Raw genomic sequence first — 22,463 nt, 5'->3', positions numbered from 1 at the left:
TTTTTTGATCAATATGCTGGGTGGACATTTTGAGCATATCTGAATATTTGGAGGGATGTGTTCCCGCAATATGTGTTATAATTATTGCCTTGAAATGATTTAAAGGATGGTGAAATAAATATTTTGTAGCAGGCCTACATCAATCTTAACTGAATACGTAGCCAAATTGTAGAGAGATGACAAGACTGTTAAGCATCTGTTTTGGAGTGGAAAACCTGCAACTGAAGAGAAGTACAACCAGTTGTTTATCTACATAACATGGGTGTTTTTGTTAGGGAGCCATAGCTGTGTTTCCAGCCAAGACTGTGCCACTAAAAGCAGGTATTTTAAGCCAAAACGTGATCTGTTCCTAACCATAACCAAGTGGCTTTTGTGCCTAAACCTAACCACACAAGTTTCAACATATCCACAACATAATGACGTACAAATGTAAGCTATCCGTGGTTTGCGGAAACATACAATGCTAACATTTATTCTGGTGATTGGGTTGTATTTGTTGAATTCATATTTTTTGTGCTGTGTCTATTCTTACTTGCTGCTCCATTTTATGAACCGCGGAGGTGAGAGCTCATAACCCCGATGCAGGTGTGTTAGAGCAGTGGTTCCAAACTGGTGGGTCGCGGGTCCATTCTGAATGGACTTGCAAACATGTCAAGTTTGTAAGAAACACAATTTATTCTTAAGCACAGCGGATTTCAGGCACAGAGTTTTTATTGTGAAGTGCTGTGTCCTACTGTGGACTCAGTGAATAATGGACAGCTACTTAACAGAAATAGCAAACTAGCTTGGCGACATGGTCAAACCCAAGTATGACACTGAATATATTAAACTGTGTGGACCTTGAACTAATGACTAAGGAGAAATCTGGACCCCGTGGCTGGACCAGTTGGGAACCACTGTGTTAGAGTACTTTATTACTTTGATTCACTCATGCATTAAAAGGCTCCCATCGATAAAATCATTTATGTTCTGATTATGGGCTTCTGTTTATTGCTGTTGCAAATAGTTAGGCCTTTATGTCCTGTAAACTGTGCCGTAAAAAAATAAACTTAATCTTTGTGATGATCCACATTTACTTTATGATTGTTCATCTCCATTTACGACAGTTTCCAACATTGCTTTATACATTTTTTTCCATGAGGTCCACCTGAATTGTATCATTACCTGGCTGAAAAAGTGCTGTCCAAAATTCTTCACACCATGGCTGCAATATATTCTGTGTGATATTATATGTGCGGAAATCTCAGTTGCAAATAATTTATTGACAGTATTAGTAAAATGATTCAATCTTTATTTAGTGCACCTTGATTAGAAATTACAGTAGTAAGCACATACTCCAAAATTAAGAAAGACACATTGCTTTGCATTAAGTGCACTCTCTGCAAACTACTTCTCTACTATATACTTTTTTTCAGTTTTATCTGTTTATGCCCTCCAAAAAAGAACATTTTACATCTTTTTTTAAACCTAAAATCCAGTGATCAACACGTAGATTTGTTTGACCTGCAAAACATTTGTAACCACATCGGCCTAAAGCAGAGAAAACCAGAGCAGACCCAGCAACAAGTAAAAGACGTCTGTGAGCGTAATCCGTCCAGCTCCACTGGTCTCTGTGCTCCTGTCTCTTAGCTGCCTCTGCTGGCCGGACGTTAGATGGCAGCGCTTCATGTTTCCTGCTGTGTCCCACACCAGCAGCTCAGCCTGAGCAGAGCAGCAGCTGGACGTGTACCTCACCCACAGTGGCTGAGATGAGCCCGAAACCCATTCAGATACATTCAGAGGAGGGTCTCCTTTCTCTAATCTGGCGTTGTGTTGGTGATGATGGTGGTGATGGCCTCCACTGGTTGTCTTGTCCCTGTGGGCCTCTCCCAGGCTGTCCTCTGTGGGCATGGGGCTGTGGAATAAAGTCATAATGCCCTCACCCTTCTGCAGCTGGAGGGCAGCGAGGCCAGAGCCCCTGTCTGACACGACCAGAGATACACTCCAGGTAGATTTATTGCAAATGGAAGGACAGGTAGACTGTACTCGTGCAGCGGAGCAGGATGGTGGGGACGTGTCTGGATCCTACAAGAGAAAGAGGAAGTGATGCCAGTTGTACACAGAAAATTCAATAAACAAAGTGTCCAGTAAGATGAATTATTGGGACTAGTTCTCAGTGAATGCTCACCGGAGGGACCACAGTCAAGTAGGCCACTGCATAATTTGAGTCTGGAGAGTCAAGAGCGTGCACAGTGAGCGTGAGGGTGACAGTAGTTCCTGCCTGAGCTGTGGCTGGAGTGTAGAGGTCCACCTGACCACGGAAAGACCCTTGTTCTGCAACATGGAACCTGAGGAACAGAAAATGAATCTTAAATAACAAAAAATATTGCCATAGTTAAAATTCTATGCTTCATTATAACACTTCTCAAAAGATAAGAAATATTCTTTTCAAATATAACATTCATATGAAACACAAGTCTTTCTGTTCACCTAGAGGCTGAGCAAGATTTTCTTTTGTGCAATACCTGTGAGGTCCTCTCTTATGAAGATATCCACAATCGTCATCAGCAGTCAGACTGAAGAGTCGGGCCGGGCCATGGTTCAGGATGTCAAAGTCCACCATTGTACTGTGACCAGGTACCAGGCGGGGAACAGACAACACCTGAAGAGACCGAGAGATGCAAACTATTTGAGATTATCACAACAAAAGCAAGAGAATTTGAGGTACATCAATGTGAAATTGTATGAATTTTCCATTGTTACTGATGAACCAGCAGCAGTAATTGATTATTTTGTCCACCTGGGGGCAGCAGAACAAGCTGTAAACACAAACTAACACAGGGTTACCATACAGGAAGTGCATTTATTAGTCTCCACTCTCTCCTGAGGGAAAATGTGACTCTTTAGCTGTTAAATGCTCCACTAACTAACGATTAGGATTCATCACAGCTATGGTGTCTGTTACATCTACTGAACCAAATCAGTAAAGTTGTAGGTCATAAAATAAAAGCAATGACCTAAAAGGTGCAGCCTGAGTCTTGTTTAGCATTACCTGTATCTGAACATGAGTGGGCTGAACCATCTCTGTAGAGACCCTCTCCAGCTTGTTCCCTCTGCTGTCTCGGCCTGTTAGTCGAACACAAAAGGGGACTCTGGGAATAGAGTCCACCCATCCCACAAGCTCCTCTACAGAATAGGATGATGAAGACGTGGAGGAGGAGTTCAGCTTCACCTGCTGGAGGCTCTCCCCATCAGCTCCCAGCAGCGTCACGTGACTGAAAGATGCCTCCTCATCTGGAGCCAGGCCTGTCACAGCCAGCACCAGAAAGACAGGAACACCTGGGAAATTAAATAAGAAACAAAGTTTGCTAAATGGCAGGCACATTCCTAGTTGGAAGACTTACTGTACGCTGTCACTGATACAACACAAATCATAATCGAAAATCTCTTACCTGCTATTGGACTGCCCTCCACTCTGGCCAGACCTGGGTGTGTCTTATTAGTTACAGTGGCAAAGTAATACAGGAAATCTACACTGCTGTCACCTGTGGGTGCAGAACAACAGACAAACATTTGCCTCGTTTCTCAATCCAAGTGCGGTCATGTAATTATCTGTCAGTGGATTGGCTCTATGTCAAACATGTTTTTACTTGTTTTACCTATCACACTGAATGTGAGGTGTCCGTCACTCTTGGCTTGGAGTTTCCACTGGCCTGGCTGTAAAGGAGGAAGCAGGCTGATGCGGTACAGACCCTTGAAGTGCTCCAACTCTGCCAGAGGGCCCTCCTCGCTCAGCAGAGACTGGCTTTGGTCTAACAAGCAGAGGAAGATGAACACCTGGGCTTAATTATTTATTCAAATGCAAAGATGGGTAGTTGTATTGAAAGGCTGCACAAGGAAGTACAAACTGCAGTTCACATACTGTAAATCCCAAAATAAAAAATGACTGCCTGGACACAAGATAAGATAAGCCTTTATTGATCCCCAGAGGGGAAATTCAGCTGCCGTTAACGGTTTATAAACGTATAACTGACTGTTACCTGATGGGCTGGTGAGGATACACTCTGTCAGGATGCCAGTGACATGCAGTGTGACATTTTTTACTGAGCTGTCAACTCTGAAGGAATGGGAGGACATCATCTCTTTGTCACTTTCTACGTGGAGGAGGGTCACCTGAGGAGTAAAAAGGAGAAATGTGTTCGGCTATCTGGAGAATAAATCACATGTTTCCACTTCACAGAAATGTTAAGCGTCTACAATCCATATTTGTGTAATAAAAATGGATCACAAAATGCAACTTGTGAATAATTATTGCCAAGTACTTCAGCTTCCCTCAGCTTCACAGAACATTTTAGCATGTTTCAGTTCATTGTGTACAGCCTGCAACTGCTTTGCTTCTCTCAACCTCATTTTCAGCCACAACAGGAAGCTGTTATGGTAGTTGTATGAGCTCCTAGACAAATTTATATTCATATAAATATTTTGGCAGTGCAAAAAGACCCGTCACTGTAGTCCAAAAGCCAGGCCCTTAACATGCCCCCAGTGCCCTCCCCTCTTGTTTAAATCTATTTTAAATGGAACAATTGATAGTGGACTATGGGGCCCGCCCATCCCAATAATGATGTGGCTCAGTTGCTGGGACTCCCACAGTGGGTCCCAAGATGAATCTGAAGGGTTGCGAATAAGTAGGGAAAGAAAAAACCTCTTAACGTCACAAGCCAGCAACATTTGGAACCACTGAAGCCGTCTTTGCTTTAGGAACTTATTTGTTTTGGTTCAGCTGCATAGAAAATGATGATGATGTACCTTGTCAGCGGCTGTGTTATCCTCCACTATGGTAGAGACCCTGTGGATGTCAGAGTTGGTGGTGAATATTGTCAGTCCCCCTGACAGGGAGGACAAGGATGAGTAGAGAGCGAAACGGTCAGGGGACAAAGGTTCCCTACTTATGCTCCTCCTTCTCCTCCTCCTTCCTCGGCTCTCTGATGTGTAGTTGGGGTCCTCAGTGAGGAGAAATGTCACCTGTTGGAGAAACATCTCAAAACATGACCAGTGGCTTGTGCTAAAACATGACTTGTTTGACTGCAGTCCCCCTAAGACAGTATGTAAGACACAAGATGGGCGCCATGCTGAGATGCAAGTTACATGCTACTCCACTTCCTAATCACTATCTGCAAACATAGATCACTTCTTCCTAATTTGTAAATTAGCTGCACTGTAATGATGTGTTTGAATTGTGAATGTCATTATGTGAAGCTTGTTTTTTTGTTAATCGGAGTTGTTACATTCAAATGTGTTTTATTTAGATGAAGAGAATCAGAAAATGTCCCCACAGATCACAACCCCATGTGTGCAACACTGAAGATAATGTAGCTTTGATTAGAGAGGGATTCTCGTTATAATTAAAACCTACCTTGCTTTGTTTCTCAAGTGCGAGGGCCTTGACCACATCAAACAAGTGGGCATCTTTCGGAGAGGCGTCAGTGAATACGAAGATCTCTGACAATGGTGGACTGTGAGTGAGCGCTAGCTGAAAACACACAGCAAGATGGTTAATTAGCTGCCACGTGTCGGAGTGCATATGTGCTCACATGCTCACACACACAACTGATCACTTAAATATATATATATATATATATATACATATAAAAAAAACAGCATCTTAATTTACCTGAATGGCAGAGAGACACATCTCTGGTTCGTCTCCTCCTCCCAGCGCCATGAGGTTCTCCATGTACTGCATAAACTGGTTTGGGTCATCGCTCTCATACACTGGTCCGAACTCTGCAGGGTATAGGAGATAGAGATGTTAGATTTTTCATTTGTGCAGTAGTACTCCATAGTGTAGGCCTACTGACTTAACCATAAGAAGGAGAGGGTGGACCGACGCCAATCAACCTGTCAATCATTCACAATATTGTCAAGTGCATCTTGGTTGCTGTCAGGTGGATTTTAAAGGCACCCAAACTCTTTGAATTTCCTCTTTTAACAAGGTCTTAATATCACAGGAGCTCTTGAATTGTAATTGTAACTACCCTAAACTCAAGCTGATTGTTACACACTCACTTGGGTCATGGAAGGGCACAAGCAGAAAGGTGCCAGGCTGCCCAGGGCTGCGGGCTCGACTCTGGATGATAGAGTGGGCCCGGAGACGAGCAGCAGTGATCTCCTCAAACATGCTGCCTGTGGTGTCAATGACAAACACCAGTGCAGGGACCTGCTTCACACTGAAGAGCCTGTCGAAGGAAGTTTAGAGGGAAATAAAGACATACTCAACAGCTTGAAATTATTAAATAATATGTTGTTAAACTAAACAAAAACCTAACCAACATTTGTCACAAGCTACCTGAGGAAGGTTTTATGGCCCACGGTGTCTCTGAGGTCTCTCAGTACACTCAGGGTGGCCTCAGTAGCCAACCTGGCAGCCTCCAGGTGGAGATAATGGTGAGGGGAGAAGATAGGTGAGGTGCTGTCCTTGTTGATGCCCCCTTTGGCCCCCACGTGGCGGCTACTGTCCAGAATACCTCCATGACTACATTTGCCTGAGGAAGAAATAATCAGTAGTGTATTGGAAGTTTTGCAGAGTGATTTTCAAAAGTAAAAGCCATTTCAGTATTGCTTTTTCAGAAGAGTATATGAATTATTCCTATGCTCTTTTTAGCAGGTCTACAGCTGTTGGAGGCTGAGGTTTCACAGGCGTACCGTGAGGTTTTGGAGGGAAAGTGCTGAAGTAGCCAGTGGTGAGTAGCTGGGTGTCTTGCTGTGTGTTTTTCAGTCTTGGCAGGAGGTTGCCTCGACAGGTGGCACTGAAGCACTCCATACAGGTGGGAGTTTCTTCTGTGGACACAAAGGAAGAGGAGTTAGTCTGTTGCTGCTAGTGAGGCCCAGTAGAGCTCCAGATCATAGATAGATAGATAGATAGATAGATAGATAGACAGACAGACAGACAGACAGACAGACAGATAGATGTTTGGGGTGAACTGATTATTTTGCTGGCCTGATAAGTTGTGTGGGAGAGTTTTATTTTGTGTTTGGTGTTTAGTGTTTAGTGACTTGTACCAGGATGAAATGTTGAGGGTGAGAATGGATTCAGTGAGTGAGATGTAAACCAGAGTTTAAATGTCCTTGCTGACATGAACAGTCCTGAGTTTCCTCAACAGGTGGAGGCACTGTTGTACTTCTTTGTGTACAGAGTCAGTGTGCTGTGGAGAGGACAGACAGGTGTCTATCTCTGTTCCGAGGTATTTAAAAGACGTTGAGAACGGTGATGAATGGACACCAAAATAACACATGAATCACAAGTTTGAATTACAAGTTTGAACTTTTCAGACCCTGTCATGCTTCACTTACCCACTTGTTGCTTTCAGCGTTCTCCTCCCTACTTAAGCTACATGCCTGCAGTATCAACAAGGTCTTCTGCAGACCTGTTTCACAACGGTCATTATCATGAACAGCAGTCATAGTTTCTGCTGTTAAATGGCCAGCATATCTGTGTTGCCAGGTGTGGTTGCAGAACCAGTCAGATTGCTGCTTGTTTTAACTGCCTTTCCACCGACAAACCGCTGACCTCTGATACAGTCATCTTAGCTTTGAGTCAACCTGCCTTGCCTTGTGTGTGCATTTGGGTCCACATAATCCTCCACCAGAAAAAAAAGAATGACAAATGCATTACTCTAACAATCATTCATAAGAAAAATATAACACTGCTGCTGTCAAGGCCATCATCTATGTTGACTTTGATAATCATGACATACTGCAGTAGATAGAGATCCCTGGATTATACCACAGAGAAAAGAACATGTCAAGATGCTGAGAATAAAAACAATACTGTATACATACAGTATGACTCACACTGTTACTGTACAGCAATACAAGTTGGCATATCATGAACGTATGTACAGCAAATTTTAAGAGACTCCCCAAATACTAGCTGCGAATCAAATTTTTGTTTTTGTGCAGCCATATCCGCTCTTATAGTTTGACCATTATCACAATATATACCACAATACACAAATTATCACATGAAACATATATCACTTAAGCTAATGTTCAAAGCAGTGAACACACATCTTTCTCTGTTATGAGGTATAAACTGAAGTTTTCCACATCTGGAATACCACATCCGGGCTCCTGGGCTGCATTACATAAAACCAAACTCTTCACGAACATAAAACTGAACGCTAAGTGACTAATGTTGTTAAGACATCCTATATATTATACTGTATTTATTTAATTATTTATTCAAACCATTTTTAAGGAAGACCAGTTCACAAAGTTTCAACCCTTTTCTGTGCACTAGGAATAGACAAACAAAACTAAGTCTTAAGATCTCAGACTGTAGCTACGTTCAGATCTCTGTTCAATCAAAGTATAAATGTATGAAGGGAGTTTACACAGTATGGCTTTATAAATGAACAAATACCAGTGACTGAGCCTACAAAAGGTCAAAGACGGCAAACCAGCCCTGGAATAAAGCGCACAGTGATGAGTCAGGGCTTTATGATTTGTAACAAATCACAGTGCACTATAATATGCAGTATCTGACATGTGCAAACAATGTGCAGGTGCATTCACGTTCAACAGATCACCATAATCCAGAAGTAAAAACGTAGTTCTGGCAGGACTTATTTCTGAAATAAAACCCTAATTTCAGCCTCAGCCTTTTAAGAGAATTATCAACCCACATGCCTGTAACAAGCTGACTCTGACTTCTGACTTCTTTCCCTGAGCAGTAATAACATCAAGAGCATTCACAGGAGTCTTTCTAGCATTTGAGAAATGCATGTATAATCATGATCTAATTCTGCTGAAATTTGATCATCATCTCTCAGCCCTAGGATCACTTTTTAATGTAATGAAGATGGTGCTAGTGTAATTTAATTTAATTTTTTTTTTTTAATTTTATATACTTTATTAATCCCCGAGGGGAAATTCAATTTTACACTCTGTTGTCAATTACACACAGGTCCGAACACACACATGCACAAACTGGACCTATACATGCACTAAATGGAGAGATGTCAGAGTGGGCTGCCCATGACAGGCGCTCCGAGCAGTTGGGGGGGTTCGGTGCCTTGCTCAGGGGCACCTCGGCAGTGCCCAGGAGGTGAACTGGCACCTCTCCAGCTACCAGTCCACGCTCCACATTTTTGGTCCGGACGGGGACTTGAACAAGCGACCCTCCGGTTCCCAACCCAAGTCCCTATGGACTGAGCTACTGCCGTTAATTACAAATGTTAAAAAAATCACCATTAGCCACAGGGATGGCAGGCTCCTCCGGCTGCAGCAGGTGGAGGTAAATGACTCGCTGGCCCATCTCAACCCAGTTACTGTGGCTGTAGAAGTCCTGGCATAACAGAAGTTTGAAAGACAAAGCATTACTTAATATTTGCCAGCACATTAATTTAATTGCCATGCCAACATTTGAGCCATTTCAACATACAGATTGATAGTCATGCAAGTGTAGCAGAACGTAAATGGAGACAAGAGTTGATTTATAACACTGATTATGATCTAATAACAGGATAACAAGAAAGAAACAATAACATATTTGTTTGTATTTACTGTTTTTGTAATGTAAGGCACCTGCACTGGTAATCTGGTCACTTTACAAGGTACTGTGTTTTTTATATTGTATTTTGTACTGTGCAGTGTGTACATACTGCTTCTGTTATTTACTGTAGTCTGCATTGCACCTTGAATTTTATTTTTATCTTATCTACTTGTTAGGTAGGCACCCCCTTATTTAACCGAACTCCTGCACTTTCATGCTCCCTCCAGAGCCTTGAGATCAGCCAGTCAGCTATTACTGGCTACTCCTAGGACTAGGCTGAAGACCAGAGGCGACAGAGCCTTTGGGGCGGCTGCCCCTAGGCTCTGGAATAGCCTGCCCCTGCACATTAGGTCTGCCCAGACCCTAGAGGTTTTTAAGTCTTTTCTTAAAACCCACTTCTTCTCTCAGGCTTTAAACTCAGGTTGAGCTGGACACCCAAACATTTTAGCTTATTTTGATCTTATTTTATAACTCTTGTATTTTATTTTATTGTATTGTATTTTATGTATCTTATGGTTATTATTGTGGTGTACTATTAGGTACCTCATTGTATTTGCTTGTTTATTTCTATTGACCTGTTCAGCACTTTGGTCAACCTTGGTTGTTTTAAATGTGCTTTATAAATAAAGTTTGAGTTGAGTTGAGTTGAGTTATGTGTAGGATGACAGATGGAAATTAGCGTTTGATCTGGTGCAACTATGATTTCATTTCTTGTAAATGATTAATGTCATTGCACATTGACCTCTTATAAATCAACTAAACTAAACTAAACAAACATCACGACTGACTCAACTCTTATGAGTGAATGCATTTTAGTGTTCAACACTGTAATTGTTTGACGTTTGCATTTATTTATTAATCTATTTTGCTGCTATTGTATCTGTTGTCATGGTCATATTCACTTTTTTTTTTGGTGTCTGGTTTTGTTGCCCTGTTACCTGCAGGGAGTGAAATAGCTGGCCCAAGCTGTGACGAGCACTCTGGTACTCTTTGGCTTGTACTGAGAGCAGCGTCTGAGCCCAGAACTGCCGTAACATCCTCATGGCACTTTCCACACGCTCTGAATCAAAGTGGTACACCGGGTCAGACCTGGTGGAGCTCAGGAAGTCCATGGCTGCATTGGACTTCACCACCTCTCCAACAGCTCTCCAGAAACCACGGCCCAGTCTGGTCTGGGAGGGATAGAGGTGGATGGTTATCATTAGAATGATGTAGTTCAGTGCTCAAATATTACAATGTAATATAAACACAGAAAACAGCTAATTTTTTAAATACAATTAACTCTCATTAACCCATCTGTGCAATAGTGGAAAGAAGGTCTTTCAATACTGAATGTACAGTTAATATCTTGACATCAGCTCACCTGCTCCTCTGCGTGGTTTGCTTGGTGTTTTTTGGTGGCCCTCAGAGTCTCCATGGTGACATTTAGAATAGTTTGCTCTGTGATGTACTGGTGTGTGTGTGAGTCCCAGGACAGCGTTAACACTCGAGACCAAAAGTTTGGGAGGAAGCCCGTGCATGGTAAAGCCAGGAGGAGAAGGTAAGCGAGGATAAGCCAGTGCCTCTGCTTTCCACTCCCTTCCCAGATTCTTCCTCTGCCCTGTGACATCATGTCCCGGAGATGAGCTGAGCAGGTCACATCATACCTGCATGTGAAAACGAGTGTTGCCATCAGTTGCAATATAAAATACACTGTATAAGGTACAATTCCAGTGAGAGGTGATCCAGTCACTTCCTTCATTTTTCCACATTCCCCTTTTACCTCCTTGTAAAGTTGCTATGTTGACAAACAACTCACACATTGAGCAGACATGGACATGGATACCGATGAATGGAAGTCCAATGTTAAATGTCCTTTAAGTGTGCACTCAGTTAATTCCAGTCTTATTTGCTGAAAACAGCTGCCTGCTGCCGCTGAGCAGTAAAAGTGAACAGAAACAGTTAAGTTGTGAACCTGAAACCAAAACAATGAGCTAAAATATGCTTAAATGCTCCACAGAGCTGAGGGTTGTCACAGCTCAAGTTTCTTAGGTTATGTTTTTTCATTCATTCATTCATTCATTCATTCATTCATGTTGTTTCCTGTTTTACTTTGAAACTCACATCTCCTCTGGTTTCAGATCACTTCACTTCCTTCCTCTGTGTGTTTTCCCTCCCTCTTGATGACTGCACCTGTGTGTGATTGTCTGTCCCGCCCTGATTAGCCTCACCTGTGTCTCGTTATCCTTCCCCTCACCAGAGTATTTAGTGTGTGTCTTGTTTTCTCTCAGTGCCAGTTTGTCTTTGTGTGTCTAGTGGTCCAGCATTTTGTTTCCCTGTGTCCTTCTCTTGTTTTTTTGGATTCAGCCTGTTGATTAACTCTGCCTCTGCCTCTGCCTCATCCCTGTTGGATTTGTTTGCCTCCGCTGATAGTCATTCTGTGTACTAAACCTACCTTTTGACCAGTAAAGACTGTGATATTTTACCTGAACTGTCTCTACCAGTGTCTTGCGTTTGAGTCCACTCTCACCTGGTTCACCAGTTGTTGGAAGAGTAACCACGGAGTCAGGTGATGATAATCTGTGGGTTCATCATCATGGAGAGAACTTGTCCCATTACCCCATAATTATTTGTGCATATTGAAAAGTGCTGACGAGAGAAACGTTAATTTAATTTCACCTTAAAGGGACAGTTTGAGCTTCTCTGGATTGACACTTTAGAGGCCCTTCAGCCTACAGACCTTGATGGGGATTTTGAGTCAAGTATTATGCTGTAATCCAAGATGTTTCTCAATTTTCTTTTTAACGAATTTTGGATCTATGATTTATGATGGTTCTTACCTGATACCCTTTCATAACCCTATGTTCTGTTTGTGTTTCAAGATCATTTTGTATAGCTCTGGGGATCTCTGATTAATGATGGCTCTAGCCTGATTCCTTTCAGGGCCCCAGTTTACTATGTGATGTAATTGTAATTTGATATTATGTTATAAGGTGCTCTGTGATTGTAAATGTTTTTCTGTTTTCACTGTGTTCCATTCTTGTTTTATATTGTGGTACTGTATGACAAGACAAATATGGCTTCCATTTGTATGCCTTTCAGTTATGGATTTAGAGAGAGCGATTTCATTGAAAATTGTAGAGGCAGATAATGTATCATTTTATACTAAAGGTGAAAAATAAGGTCAGGTACACAAGGTTTAGGAAGCAGCTAGTCAAATATCAGATTTGGCAGCAAAAAGGACCCATAAGAGGTGTTTGATCATTTGAGTAGTTTGTGTGTAAGTCAAGCCTTGAGAGGTTAAATGAGGAAGAATGTTCTGAGTTAGGGTGACCTGACTGTTGGGACGGATGTGATGTTTTGTTTTTGCCAGAGAGACAAAGAAGATAGAAAATATTGATACACGAAATCCAGCTCTAGGAATAAGGAAACCAGGAGAACTTTGGATTCCCAGAAAATACGACCCAAGCGTGTTCACACACACATACACACACACACACACGCACATGAACGAGCAGACGCCCAGTATAAAAGTACTTGAAGGGTGATTGTTAAGAGCTGTTTCCATCTGTTTTGCTGTGTAGACTAGTATACTGTTGTATGCTAAGGTTCTGCGATTAAAGTAACCCCGTTGGCTGTAACTTTTCTCCGTGGTTCTCCGAGTCTCTTCATTTCAGTGTTTGCTGAAGTTGAGCATTTTCCTTACATGTCTGACATTAATGTAAAGCAGAGGAAATATTCTAAACTTCATGTAGACTTAAACTGATTTTTTTTTAGGTGGCTAGAATACATTTTGTTGCTGCCACCTCCACAGCAGTATATCGCTCAGCTTCCATGTCAGACGCCAGCCTGCTTCTCCAAACTGACATCTACTGTCTAATACACTGACTATGGATACGTACCTCATACAACCCCACTTCTAAAAGTCTGAACTATCCCCTCAAGTTGTTTGTGAATGCTTAATTTAGTGATAAAGCTATAGTTGTTGCCTGTAAGACATGTTGAAAATGTTAATTCAAACATTAAAAGACATTTAGCTGAACTGAACAATCATTACTGAATGAACTCTTTAATAAGTCCAGATTTTATATTGTGAAAAGCATTTTCCGCTTCCTAAACGGATGAATATGAAATGGCCTAACCCCAGTTCTTGAGTCATGTTTTGTGCAAATTTGATCTGTTTGTGCTAATCATCTGTTTGTCCTTTACTGTCACCGTCCACTCCTCAACCCCCCCGACAAAAAACCCCACCTCTTTCTCAGCCTTGCCTGCACAAAGGCTCCTATTGTTCTTTGTCATCTTTATTCAAATACAATACTTTTTGTTCTCATAGTCTGTGCTTTCACAAGAGGGAGGCCGAAACAAAGCACGGGACCTATAAACAACTGCTCCCTCTACTCTGCCGGCTTCCTTTGGCTGGCAAATAGGTTTTAACTGATTGGTGTGGTCTCTTAAATTGAGAGCACAAAGACTCCTCCTTTCACTCATCCTGCAGGAGTGACGCAGTGTGAAAAACTCATACACTGATCATAACATTTTATTCTTTTTAACATATCTAATTAACATATATAACTTGTAGTTCACTTTAAGTAACTTTTCATAATCTTGTGCTTTGTTTGCTTTTAACAAACTAAGGCATGTACAGTATATTGACTAGAACTTAGTGTCATACCAAACTTCCTCCCAGCACAGTGCACTAATGTCAACTACTGTGAGAATATGCAAACTATATTTTCACCAAGTGCAAAATAAGTTCATGCTGTATTACCAGACAACTACAAACTTTTGTCTAAAGTTGTACTTTCTGCTCAAATAAAAAAAAAAAACATGTACTCACCTCAGTTCATCTCGGTAGACTTGTGTTCACACACCACAGCGTAAAACAGAGACATTACAGTCCTGTGTATGTGGATGAGTGACACACATGTACGTTCATATGACAACGTAGACCTTCACCGCAACCTGTCAGCAGAGGAAACTGTGCATAGTCTCACAGCATTCCTGTCTGTGCAACACAATTATTGAGTCTTCACATTTGTCTGTCCTTGGGCTCTTGTCTCTGGCCAGCTCCTCAGTAAGAAAAATAACATCCAAGATATGAATGGAACAAGCACTTTGTTTAACTCGGATAAGAGTCTGGTTGGTGCTGAGCGCGTTTCTTAGCGTGGGGGGCACACCATGAGGCAGAAGACATCTCGTCATGGCTCCCCTACAGCCTCGTGCCCCTCCTTACCCTCCATTATTGCACGGTGCATTGATTGACCACAATAGGGCCGCATATATTACCAGCCGGGGTGTTCAGCTTAGGCCTTCCCCAACCCCCCGGCCCTCCACCCATCACTCTCTCTTCTCTTCACAAAACCAAAAAAAAAAAAAAAACACTGCTTTTCACAACTGCAAACACTACAACCTTTTCCTCTCTCCTTGGTTACCCACATGTCTAATAGCAATGCTAAGAAGGACATCAGTTGCTAGCCAACGCTAGGGACAGTGTTGAACTTCAGTTTGTTGGATTGAATGTTGTAAAAGAAGAAGAGGTGAATGATTGTGGTACTGTTGAGCTTTGGTCTTCAGCTGCACAATAACACTTAAAAAACAAACAAAAAGACAAGAAGACAGTTTGATGCAGCAACTGCTGTTTCATTGTGACACCTTTGCAAACCACAGAAAGTCTGTCAGGTTTTTGTATTCATCGAATGAGTGATTCAGAAAGTGAAAGTAAATCAGTGGGAGGCTTGACCGCGCAGAATCACAGCACCACACAAGGATACATGAAAACAGTTAGACAGGGTGCAATGCATGTAACTCCATGAGTGTGGGTGTAAAAGAAAATCCAGTCCAGGAACTACACTGTTAAACCTCCCAGTTCACTGGAAGCTCGCTGCAGATGAGGTTAGCGCATATTTCCTGTTCACCTGTGGTAACCTGTTGGTTTCCGTTATGACAGTTTCTCAGACTAGTTTTCCTGCAGACAGTAGGTGACCCAGTTTCACCACATCAACCATGTATAAATTATGTACAAGACATATTCTTACTTATTAATCAGATTTGCTTTCATTGTATAATAATAATAATAACAATAATAAGAAGAAGAACTTTATTTTAAGAGCACTTTTCAAGCTGAAAGCACAAACTGCCTTCCAAGAAGAGGAAAATACAAAACAAAAGTGGTACTAATAAAACATAAGCATATACATATGTCCTACGATCAGCCAAAACATTAAAACCACTGACAGGTGAAGTGAATAACTTTGAGTATTTTGTTCCAATGCCATGTTCTGCTGGGAAAACTTTGGTTCTGGCATTCATGTGGATACCACCTGACATGTTCCACCCACTCAAACACTGTTGTAGACCAAGTATCCCCCCCTCATGGCAACAGTACTCCCCAATGGCAGTGGCCCCCCAGCAGAAAAAAAGCAGCGTGCCACTCTACAAAAACTGTTTAGAAATGGCCTGTGGAGCGTGACAAAAAGCTCAAGGTGTCGACCTGGCCTTCAGATTTCCCAGGTCCCAATCTGCTCAAGGATTCTTGTGATGTGCCGGTACCCCAGATGTACCCCTAATCCAATGTGGGGCCTCCTTGGATCGGACTTGGCTCTGACCTGTCGAGGCATGGACACAGGATCTCTGGGAGTGTCCTGCCGTGTCTGGCACCAGGGGGTTGGTGGCAGATCCATTTAGTCCAGTGGGTTGTGAGGTGGGTTAATGACACATGCCACAGATGCTCATTCAGATTGGGATCTGGGGAATTTGGAGGCCAGGTTGACACTTTCAGGTCTTTGTCACATTCCTTGGACCATTCCTGAGCGATGTTTGCAGTGTTCCTTGAGGTAGAAAGTGGTTTCTGGCACAACTTCACTGATTCACAAGGTGCATGGAGAGTGAGGAAACACTGAAAAATGTCAAAAGAGCTCCAGCAACACTTGTGGTATGGAAAAAAAACTTTATTGACCGACGCGTTTCGGCTTGTGGCCTTCATCAGGGTCATCAAGAAACATATTGCACACATCATTTAAATAGGTTCATGTAAATGCAGAAACAAAGGTAGACTCAAAAAGCAGAGATGCATATTTACAAATAAAGAAATCTTTAAAACCTAAGCCGAACCTTGTATTCTGCACTACATTCACACCCAAAACCAAAAATATTAAAAGTGTAATTCTAAAACATTGGCACATTCTCCAAAATGATCCATCTTTAAAAAGCACTTTTACTGATCCACCTATGGTCACTTTTAAAAGAGGAAGAAACATAAAGGACAGAATAGTCAAAGCATACCAACAGCCTAAAGTCACAAACAGCAAACTTGCAATAAATCATCTCCAAGGCAATTTTAAGTGTGGTACCTGTATAAACTGTCAATTCACCAAAAATATTAAACAATTTAATCATCCTGTCACTGATAGAATTATCAATATTAAGGACCTGATAACATGTAAATCAAAAAATGTGGTGTACCTAATAAAATGTCCATGTGAAAAAATATACGTAGGTGAAACATCCCGATCCCTTAAAGAGCGGATTACAGAACATAGGAGTGCCATTAAAAGAAAGGACTTCACCAGTCCTGTGGCGAGACACTTTAATGAAATGAATCACCCTCTCTCTTCTCTGTTTTTCTTAGGCATTGAAGTCATTAAACCAAATCAAAGAGGGGGTAATGTCAACTTCATGAGAAAAAGGAGAGAAGCATTTTGGATTTTTTATCTGAAATGTCTCTCCCCACAGGGTATGAATGAGGATTTTTCAATTAGTGATTTTTTATAGTGGGTTCTATGTCTGTTTTATCTAGTGTATTTACAAAATGTACTCTTTGCAATGTTTAGTATGATATTATCTTTTTATTTTTTAATATTTTATTATTTTTTGCTGCCTCTACTGGTCCTTTTTTCTTTTTTTCTTCTTTTCTTTTATTATTACTATTTTTTATTTATTTTTTATTTTATTGTTTTGTAATTTTTGTTCATTTTTTTTTGTGTATAGCACTTTAAATCTCCTCATGTTACTGCTCTCTAGTTCACGACCAAACATGGTGTTTTCTACACCTCTACTAGACACTCCCGCTACTTCTCTGGCAGTTCTGGTTGGTCCAAAGGTCTCATGTGCTTCCAACACACTCACATTTATTAGTGATTGATTGGCTGAGATATATATATGTGGATGCATAGGATTGGTCACATGCATGCATTTTTTATTTTTTTCTACTTTTTCAATTTCAAATGAACCTATTTAAATGATGTGTGCAATATGTTTCTTGATGACCCTGATGAAGGCCACAAGCCGAAATGCGTCGGTCAATAAAGTTTTTTTTCCATACCACAAGTGTTGCTGGAGCTCTTTTGACTTTTTCCATGTTTGCAGTATGACATGGTGCATTAAGATGTGAACAGAGTCAGCTGATCTGATGCCCAGTGGGTGGCTGTTCCAAAGCCGAGGAGCAAAAACTGAAAAGGCTCAATCACCCTTTGTCTTAAACCCTCAGGTCTTGGCGTTTTAACCATCCCCAAAGTTAGAACAAAACTCCAGGGTGAGGCATCATTTCATAACTATGGTCCACATCTGGGGCGGCAGTAGCTCAGTCCATAGGGACTTAGGTTGGGAACCGGAGGGTCGCCTGTCCAAGTCCCCGTCCGGACCAAAATATGAAGCGTGGACTGGTAGCTGGAGAGGTGCCAGTCTAATCTGTGGCATTTCATTCCAGTGTTTGGAGAATATTTCTCCGACCTCTTAGTGTTTCAACCATTTTCTCCTCTGAAAAGAAACTCTACAGCCTCTTTAAAGTCCTCCTCCTTGCTCCTAACAGTTTTTCACCTGAGGAACTCTTTTGAGGTCTAAGATGTTTTGTGAATAACTTTTATCTTTACAAGAACCTGGTCTTTAAGGGTAAATTTATGTTTTGAACATCTTACTAAACATGTCCAATCATGCTTTTATCACCTCAGAAACATTGCTAAAATAAGATCTTACTGATTTTAATGACCTTTTATTGTCTTGATTTTAACTTGGCCTTCCTTATTTTATCTTTTACTAGGTGATATTTTATGACGTTATTTGTTTTATTCTTGTGTTTTTGAACGGTGATATAAAAATAAAGTTTAAATGTGTATAGTGACTCTTGGAGTGAAAGAGCTGAACATTTCTGTGCAGGATCTGCAAAAATACTGATCAAGTGATGGACCAAAGTTCACAGCATAGAGAATATGTGCAGTGCACAGGGATAACAGTCTGATATCAACTTTGCACTTCATTTAAAATATGCTTTATAAACTTTTTTCTTTAAATCTTGCTCACGCGAGGATAGGTGCAGGCTGCTGATGAGACTGCGCATGCGCAAAGCGGAGACACTGCCAGTCACGGTTTTATTTTTGATGGGAGTGGACATTTCAAGACGAAAACAACAGAATGCGCAGTCATTTTGCTTTTTTAAAGCCTACAAAACCCGAAAAAACGACAAATTTACCTGTTTCTTTGTATTTGTTTCCTTGTTGAATGTGAAAAATCTGATGACGCCATCCACAGCTGTGTGCCTGACTCATGCTGAGCAGCATTCCGTGGTGAGCAGTTAGTGGGTGGGAAAGGTGATTGGCAACAGGCCCACAAGTGACGGGAAAATCTAACCCGTCACTTGTGGGCGTGGTGTAGGTTTGACTGCGTATCCCCAACCAGAAGCCTTGTGTATTATTCCTCTCCAGGCTCTCCTTCCTGCGCAGAGTGCACTTTCTTCTTACAGGTAGGCACCTGATATGTTGTTGTCATGACTGTAATATAAGTTGAATATATAAAGTAGACTAGTATAAAGGTTAGAATGTCTGTTACAGTGTAGGCTTATGTTAAACTAAGTGTTAAGTGTGTTACGGAATACACCAGATGAACAGTGTGCTGATTTTTAAAGACTCTATAGAGTTTCTTTTCTGGTCCTCTTGTTGTCCACCATTTACACCTGCTGTCTTTCAGTTTCATGCAGACTCTCCCCTCACAGCAATTTCTAGCTGGAGTTAAAACAGACACACCCACAAGTTAAAAACAATGTAAACAAGGCAGAGCCTTCAGGTTGTTAGGTAGGCTATCATGAACATTTATATGTAATAATAATGATCTTTATTTATATAGTGCTTTTCCAAACAGCACCAAATTAGTGATGGCTGCATAACTGATTCCTCTTCAAAATCTGTTTCAGTTTGAGTTTGAAGTGATCGAAATCAGGATCCCTGTTTCAGTTTGAGTTTGAAGTGATCGAAATCAGGATCCAGTTTCTGTAGGTAAAGAATTCCACATGTAAATTTCATGGACAGAAAAGGCTGTTTCACCAAACGAGGATTTAGACCTCCCATTGGCTGAGCCAGAAGCTCTAAGTGGAACCACAAAGTCATCGAGCACCTGAGGAGCCTGATTATGTAGGCATTTATGGATGAGTTTGAAATGAGCAAGAACATGCCAATGATGTGCTCTCATCAGTTTCCTGTCCAAAGTTTAATTGCTCGATTGTATATCATCATCAGAGGCTTAGTTATTGTAGATGCTGCTTGTGACCAAGAGGTTTCACAGTAACTTAAATGTGAAGAAGCATAACATGCATGAAACTGTTTGCAGCATGAAATGGGAGACAGTCTGTGATAAGTCTAAATGTATGTGTAATAAGTACAATGGTTGCTTTGCTGTTCCTTTTTAGAAAGTTTGATTTTACTTTTACCCTCCTTTCTACAGCACCAACTTCCTCAGCAGTGAAACCTGTTGAACAAGCATGATGGTGAACTGCTGTGGTCTGCTCACGGCCAGTAAGGAACCAGGTACAGAGACTTTTCTTTATAACCACAAAATCTCACAGAGGACTGTCCTGCACACTTCTCCTTATATTGACTGTTCAACCACACTGGCTTGTAGTAACTAAAAACAGCTTTGAACAATACTGGAGGAACACTGCCTCTGTATTCTCTTGTGTGTATTTTTACAGTTTTCTTGGCACTTACTGTACATGTGCAAAATATGATTGTGGGTGTGTGCTGATATTTGTCCCTGCAACAGTGTGAGTTTAGGCCTCACAGTGCCAGCAAGGGGCTTTTATACAAATATTTAAAACTGAATATACAGTGGACACAATTATGCTAAAGGGGAAGGATAAAAGCATAAATAAACACAAAGTCTTTGTTCATTGTGTGTCCTTCTGTTTTTCTGTCAGTTCCTCTAAAGAGCATCGAGGTGGAGGTGGAGGTGAGGGACCATGTGGCTACAGTGGTCTCCACTCTGAACTATGAGAACAAGGAGGACAAACCAATAGAGGCAGTTTTTGTCTTCCCTCTGCCTGGAGATGCTGCTGTCTGTCATTTCAGCGCTAAGATTGGACAAAAAGAGATTGTAGCTGAGGTGAAGGAGAAACAGAAGGTGAGCTGGACAGCAGAGACTAACTCACAATGGAGCTTAAAAACACAGTAAATGTTGCTCACATGTGTCGTCTGTACTCCAGGCTCGTGAGGAGTATGATGACGCACTGAGCTCCGGTCAGCAGGCCTTCCTGTTGGAGGAGAGTGAGCAGAGTCCAGATATATTCTCTCTGAGTGTGGGCAGCCTGCCTCCAGGAGAGAGTGCCTCCATCAGCCTGGAGTACGTCACTGAGCTGGCTGTGCAGGCTGATGATGGGCTGAGGTTTTGTCTGCCTGCTGTGCTCAACCCTCGCTACCAACCTCAGGGTAGGAAAACCAGCCAACACCTTCATCAGGGGGCCCTTAAGCCTCAGTTTAGTGCACACCACACCTGTCCATTTATCCTAACAGTCACACACCTTGTGACTACAGAGCTCTTGCCCTGCAAGAGCTGCTTTTTAAAAAGTCTGTCACACATTTAATGCATTTCTGTTGACTTTGGTAGTTTGAAAGAGGGCTGAGGTAGAAATGATGTGCTCACACTGACTCCTAGTGTTTTTTTTATATACAAATATCCTTTGGCCTTTGTCTGAAGTGGAGATAAGGGTCTGAATATTCATATTTATAGCCTTGCTAGCTGCATGGCTCAAGGAAATAAAATGTCATTCATTCAGTTGGTTTGATGTCGACTGAAATATCTCAGCAGACATTTATGTCCCCCTCAGATGATTCCTTTAGTGGCACTAACAAGTTGGCATTTTTGGCTTTTCGTGAAATGTCTTTAAAACTATTGGATGGATTGCCGTCCACAGATTGGTTCAGATAACCATGTTGCCAACAATATGAAACTGAGCATCTTTGTTGATTCACTGACTTTTCTTCAAGCGCCACCAGCAGGTCAGATTTTACTGGTTGATGACCAGATACCTGCAAAACCAATGACATCCCCATCAGCCTTAGATGTACTTTGTGTAAGTTGCCAATGTGTTAAAGGTGGTATACCAACACACGACTCCAAGATGGTTAAAATGGTAAACAGTATACCTGCTAAACACCAGCATGTTAGCATTGTCATTGTGAACTTGCTATCTTTAGCATTTAGCATTTAGCAGCACTGCTGTACCTGGACATGCTGCCTACGCATTTAGCAGCACTGCTGTACCTGGACATGCTGCCTACAGATCAGCTAGCATGGCTGCAGACCCTACTTGATTGTTTGCCAGCGACCTGCAACAAAGACCTCCATCTAGAATCAAATCTTCAACATTGCAGTTATGTGTCATGCACTTTACCCACTCAGCTACCAAGGCACTCCAGATGACAGCGTTTCTCACTTGTTCACAGGGAGTGAAGGGAGTGAAGTTGCCATTGTTAAGGTGACCTCTGTCCCAGCCTCTCTGGTGCCCTACAGTCTGTCTTTCTCTGCCCGAGTGTCCTCTCCTCGTCCAGTCTCTAAAGTAGAGTCCAGCTGTTCCCTGGATCCTCTCCAGTACCTCAACACAGAGCAAACCCAGGCCACGGTAGGTACAGTGCTGATGTGTCTGCTGTGTGTGATTGTTCCTCAGTACTGAGAACAAGATGTATATGACTTG

The 22,463-nt window shown here is 41.7% G+C and overlaps 2 protein-coding genes across 10 annotated transcripts in view; one reads left to right on the top strand and one right to left on the bottom strand.

Moving 5' to 3' along the window:
• Positions 1-1,270: 1,270 nt before the first annotated feature.
• Positions 1,271-19,086, bottom strand: vwa7 (von Willebrand factor A domain containing 7). 2 transcript variants are annotated; one of them, XM_050058526.1, is made up of 17 exons: positions 18,975-19,086; positions 10,896-11,178; positions 10,471-10,704; positions 9,229-9,325; positions 6,682-6,816; positions 6,326-6,521; positions 6,046-6,215; positions 5,651-5,763; positions 5,393-5,509; positions 4,786-5,001; positions 4,020-4,152; positions 3,639-3,791; positions 3,432-3,524; positions 3,032-3,318; positions 2,505-2,641; positions 2,168-2,327; positions 1,271-2,064 (listed from the first exon to the last, which is right to left on the bottom strand). In XM_050058526.1, the coding sequence occupies exons 1-17, from the start codon at positions 19,025-19,027 to the stop codon at positions 1,531-1,533; spliced, it is 3,111 nt and encodes a 1,036-aa protein (XP_049914483.1). In that variant the 5' UTR covers positions 19,028-19,086; the 3' UTR covers positions 1,271-1,530. The 2 variants fall into 2 exon arrangements, with proteins under 2 accessions (XP_049914483.1, XP_049914486.1); XM_050058529.1 differs by lacking the exon at positions 18,975-19,086 and adding an exon at positions 14,349-14,818.
• The window catches only part of LOC126399020 (von Willebrand factor A domain-containing protein 5A-like), a 55,216-nt gene continuing 51,606 nt past the window's right edge, over positions 18,854-22,463 (top strand). For 3 of the 8 annotated variants that reach the window (XM_050058809.1, XM_050058792.1, XM_050058758.1), the window contains exons 1-5: positions 18,855-19,244; positions 20,219-20,301; positions 20,691-20,893; positions 20,976-21,198; positions 22,216-22,391. In XM_050058809.1, the coding sequence (XP_049914766.1) occupies positions 20,256-20,301; positions 20,691-20,893; positions 20,976-21,198; positions 22,216-22,391 (648 nt within the window). In that variant the 5' untranslated portion in view covers positions 18,855-19,244; positions 20,219-20,255. Of the gene's footprint in view, positions 19,245-20,218; positions 20,302-20,690; positions 20,894-20,975; positions 21,199-22,215; positions 22,392-22,463 lie in introns of all 8 variants that reach the window. The other 5 variants (XM_050058732.1, XM_050058750.1, XM_050058768.1 and 2 more) reach the window with 4 other exon arrangements.

The sequence above is a fragment of the Epinephelus moara genome, chromosome 2 (assembly GCF_006386435.1).
Source record: "Epinephelus moara isolate mb chromosome 2, YSFRI_EMoa_1.0, whole genome shotgun sequence".
NCBI lineage: Eukaryota > Metazoa > Chordata > Actinopteri > Perciformes > Serranidae > Epinephelus > Epinephelus moara.
The sequence above is the reverse complement of the archived record's forward strand: the minus strand, read 5'-3'. Positions and strand labels throughout refer to the sequence as shown.

Coding starts and splice junctions, on each gene's coding strand:
- vwa7 (XM_050058526.1), bottom strand. CDS start 19,027: ATGGCGTCATCAGATTTTTCACATTCAACAAGGAAACAAATACAAAGA. Junction 5,764..6,045: donor TGTGCCCTTCCATGACCCAA/GTGAGTGTGTAA, acceptor TATACCCTGCAG/AGTTCGGACCAGTGTATGAG. Junction 2,328..2,504: donor CATAAGAGAGGACCTCACAG/GTATTGCACAAA, acceptor TCTGTTCCTCAG/GTTCCATGTTGCAGAACAAG.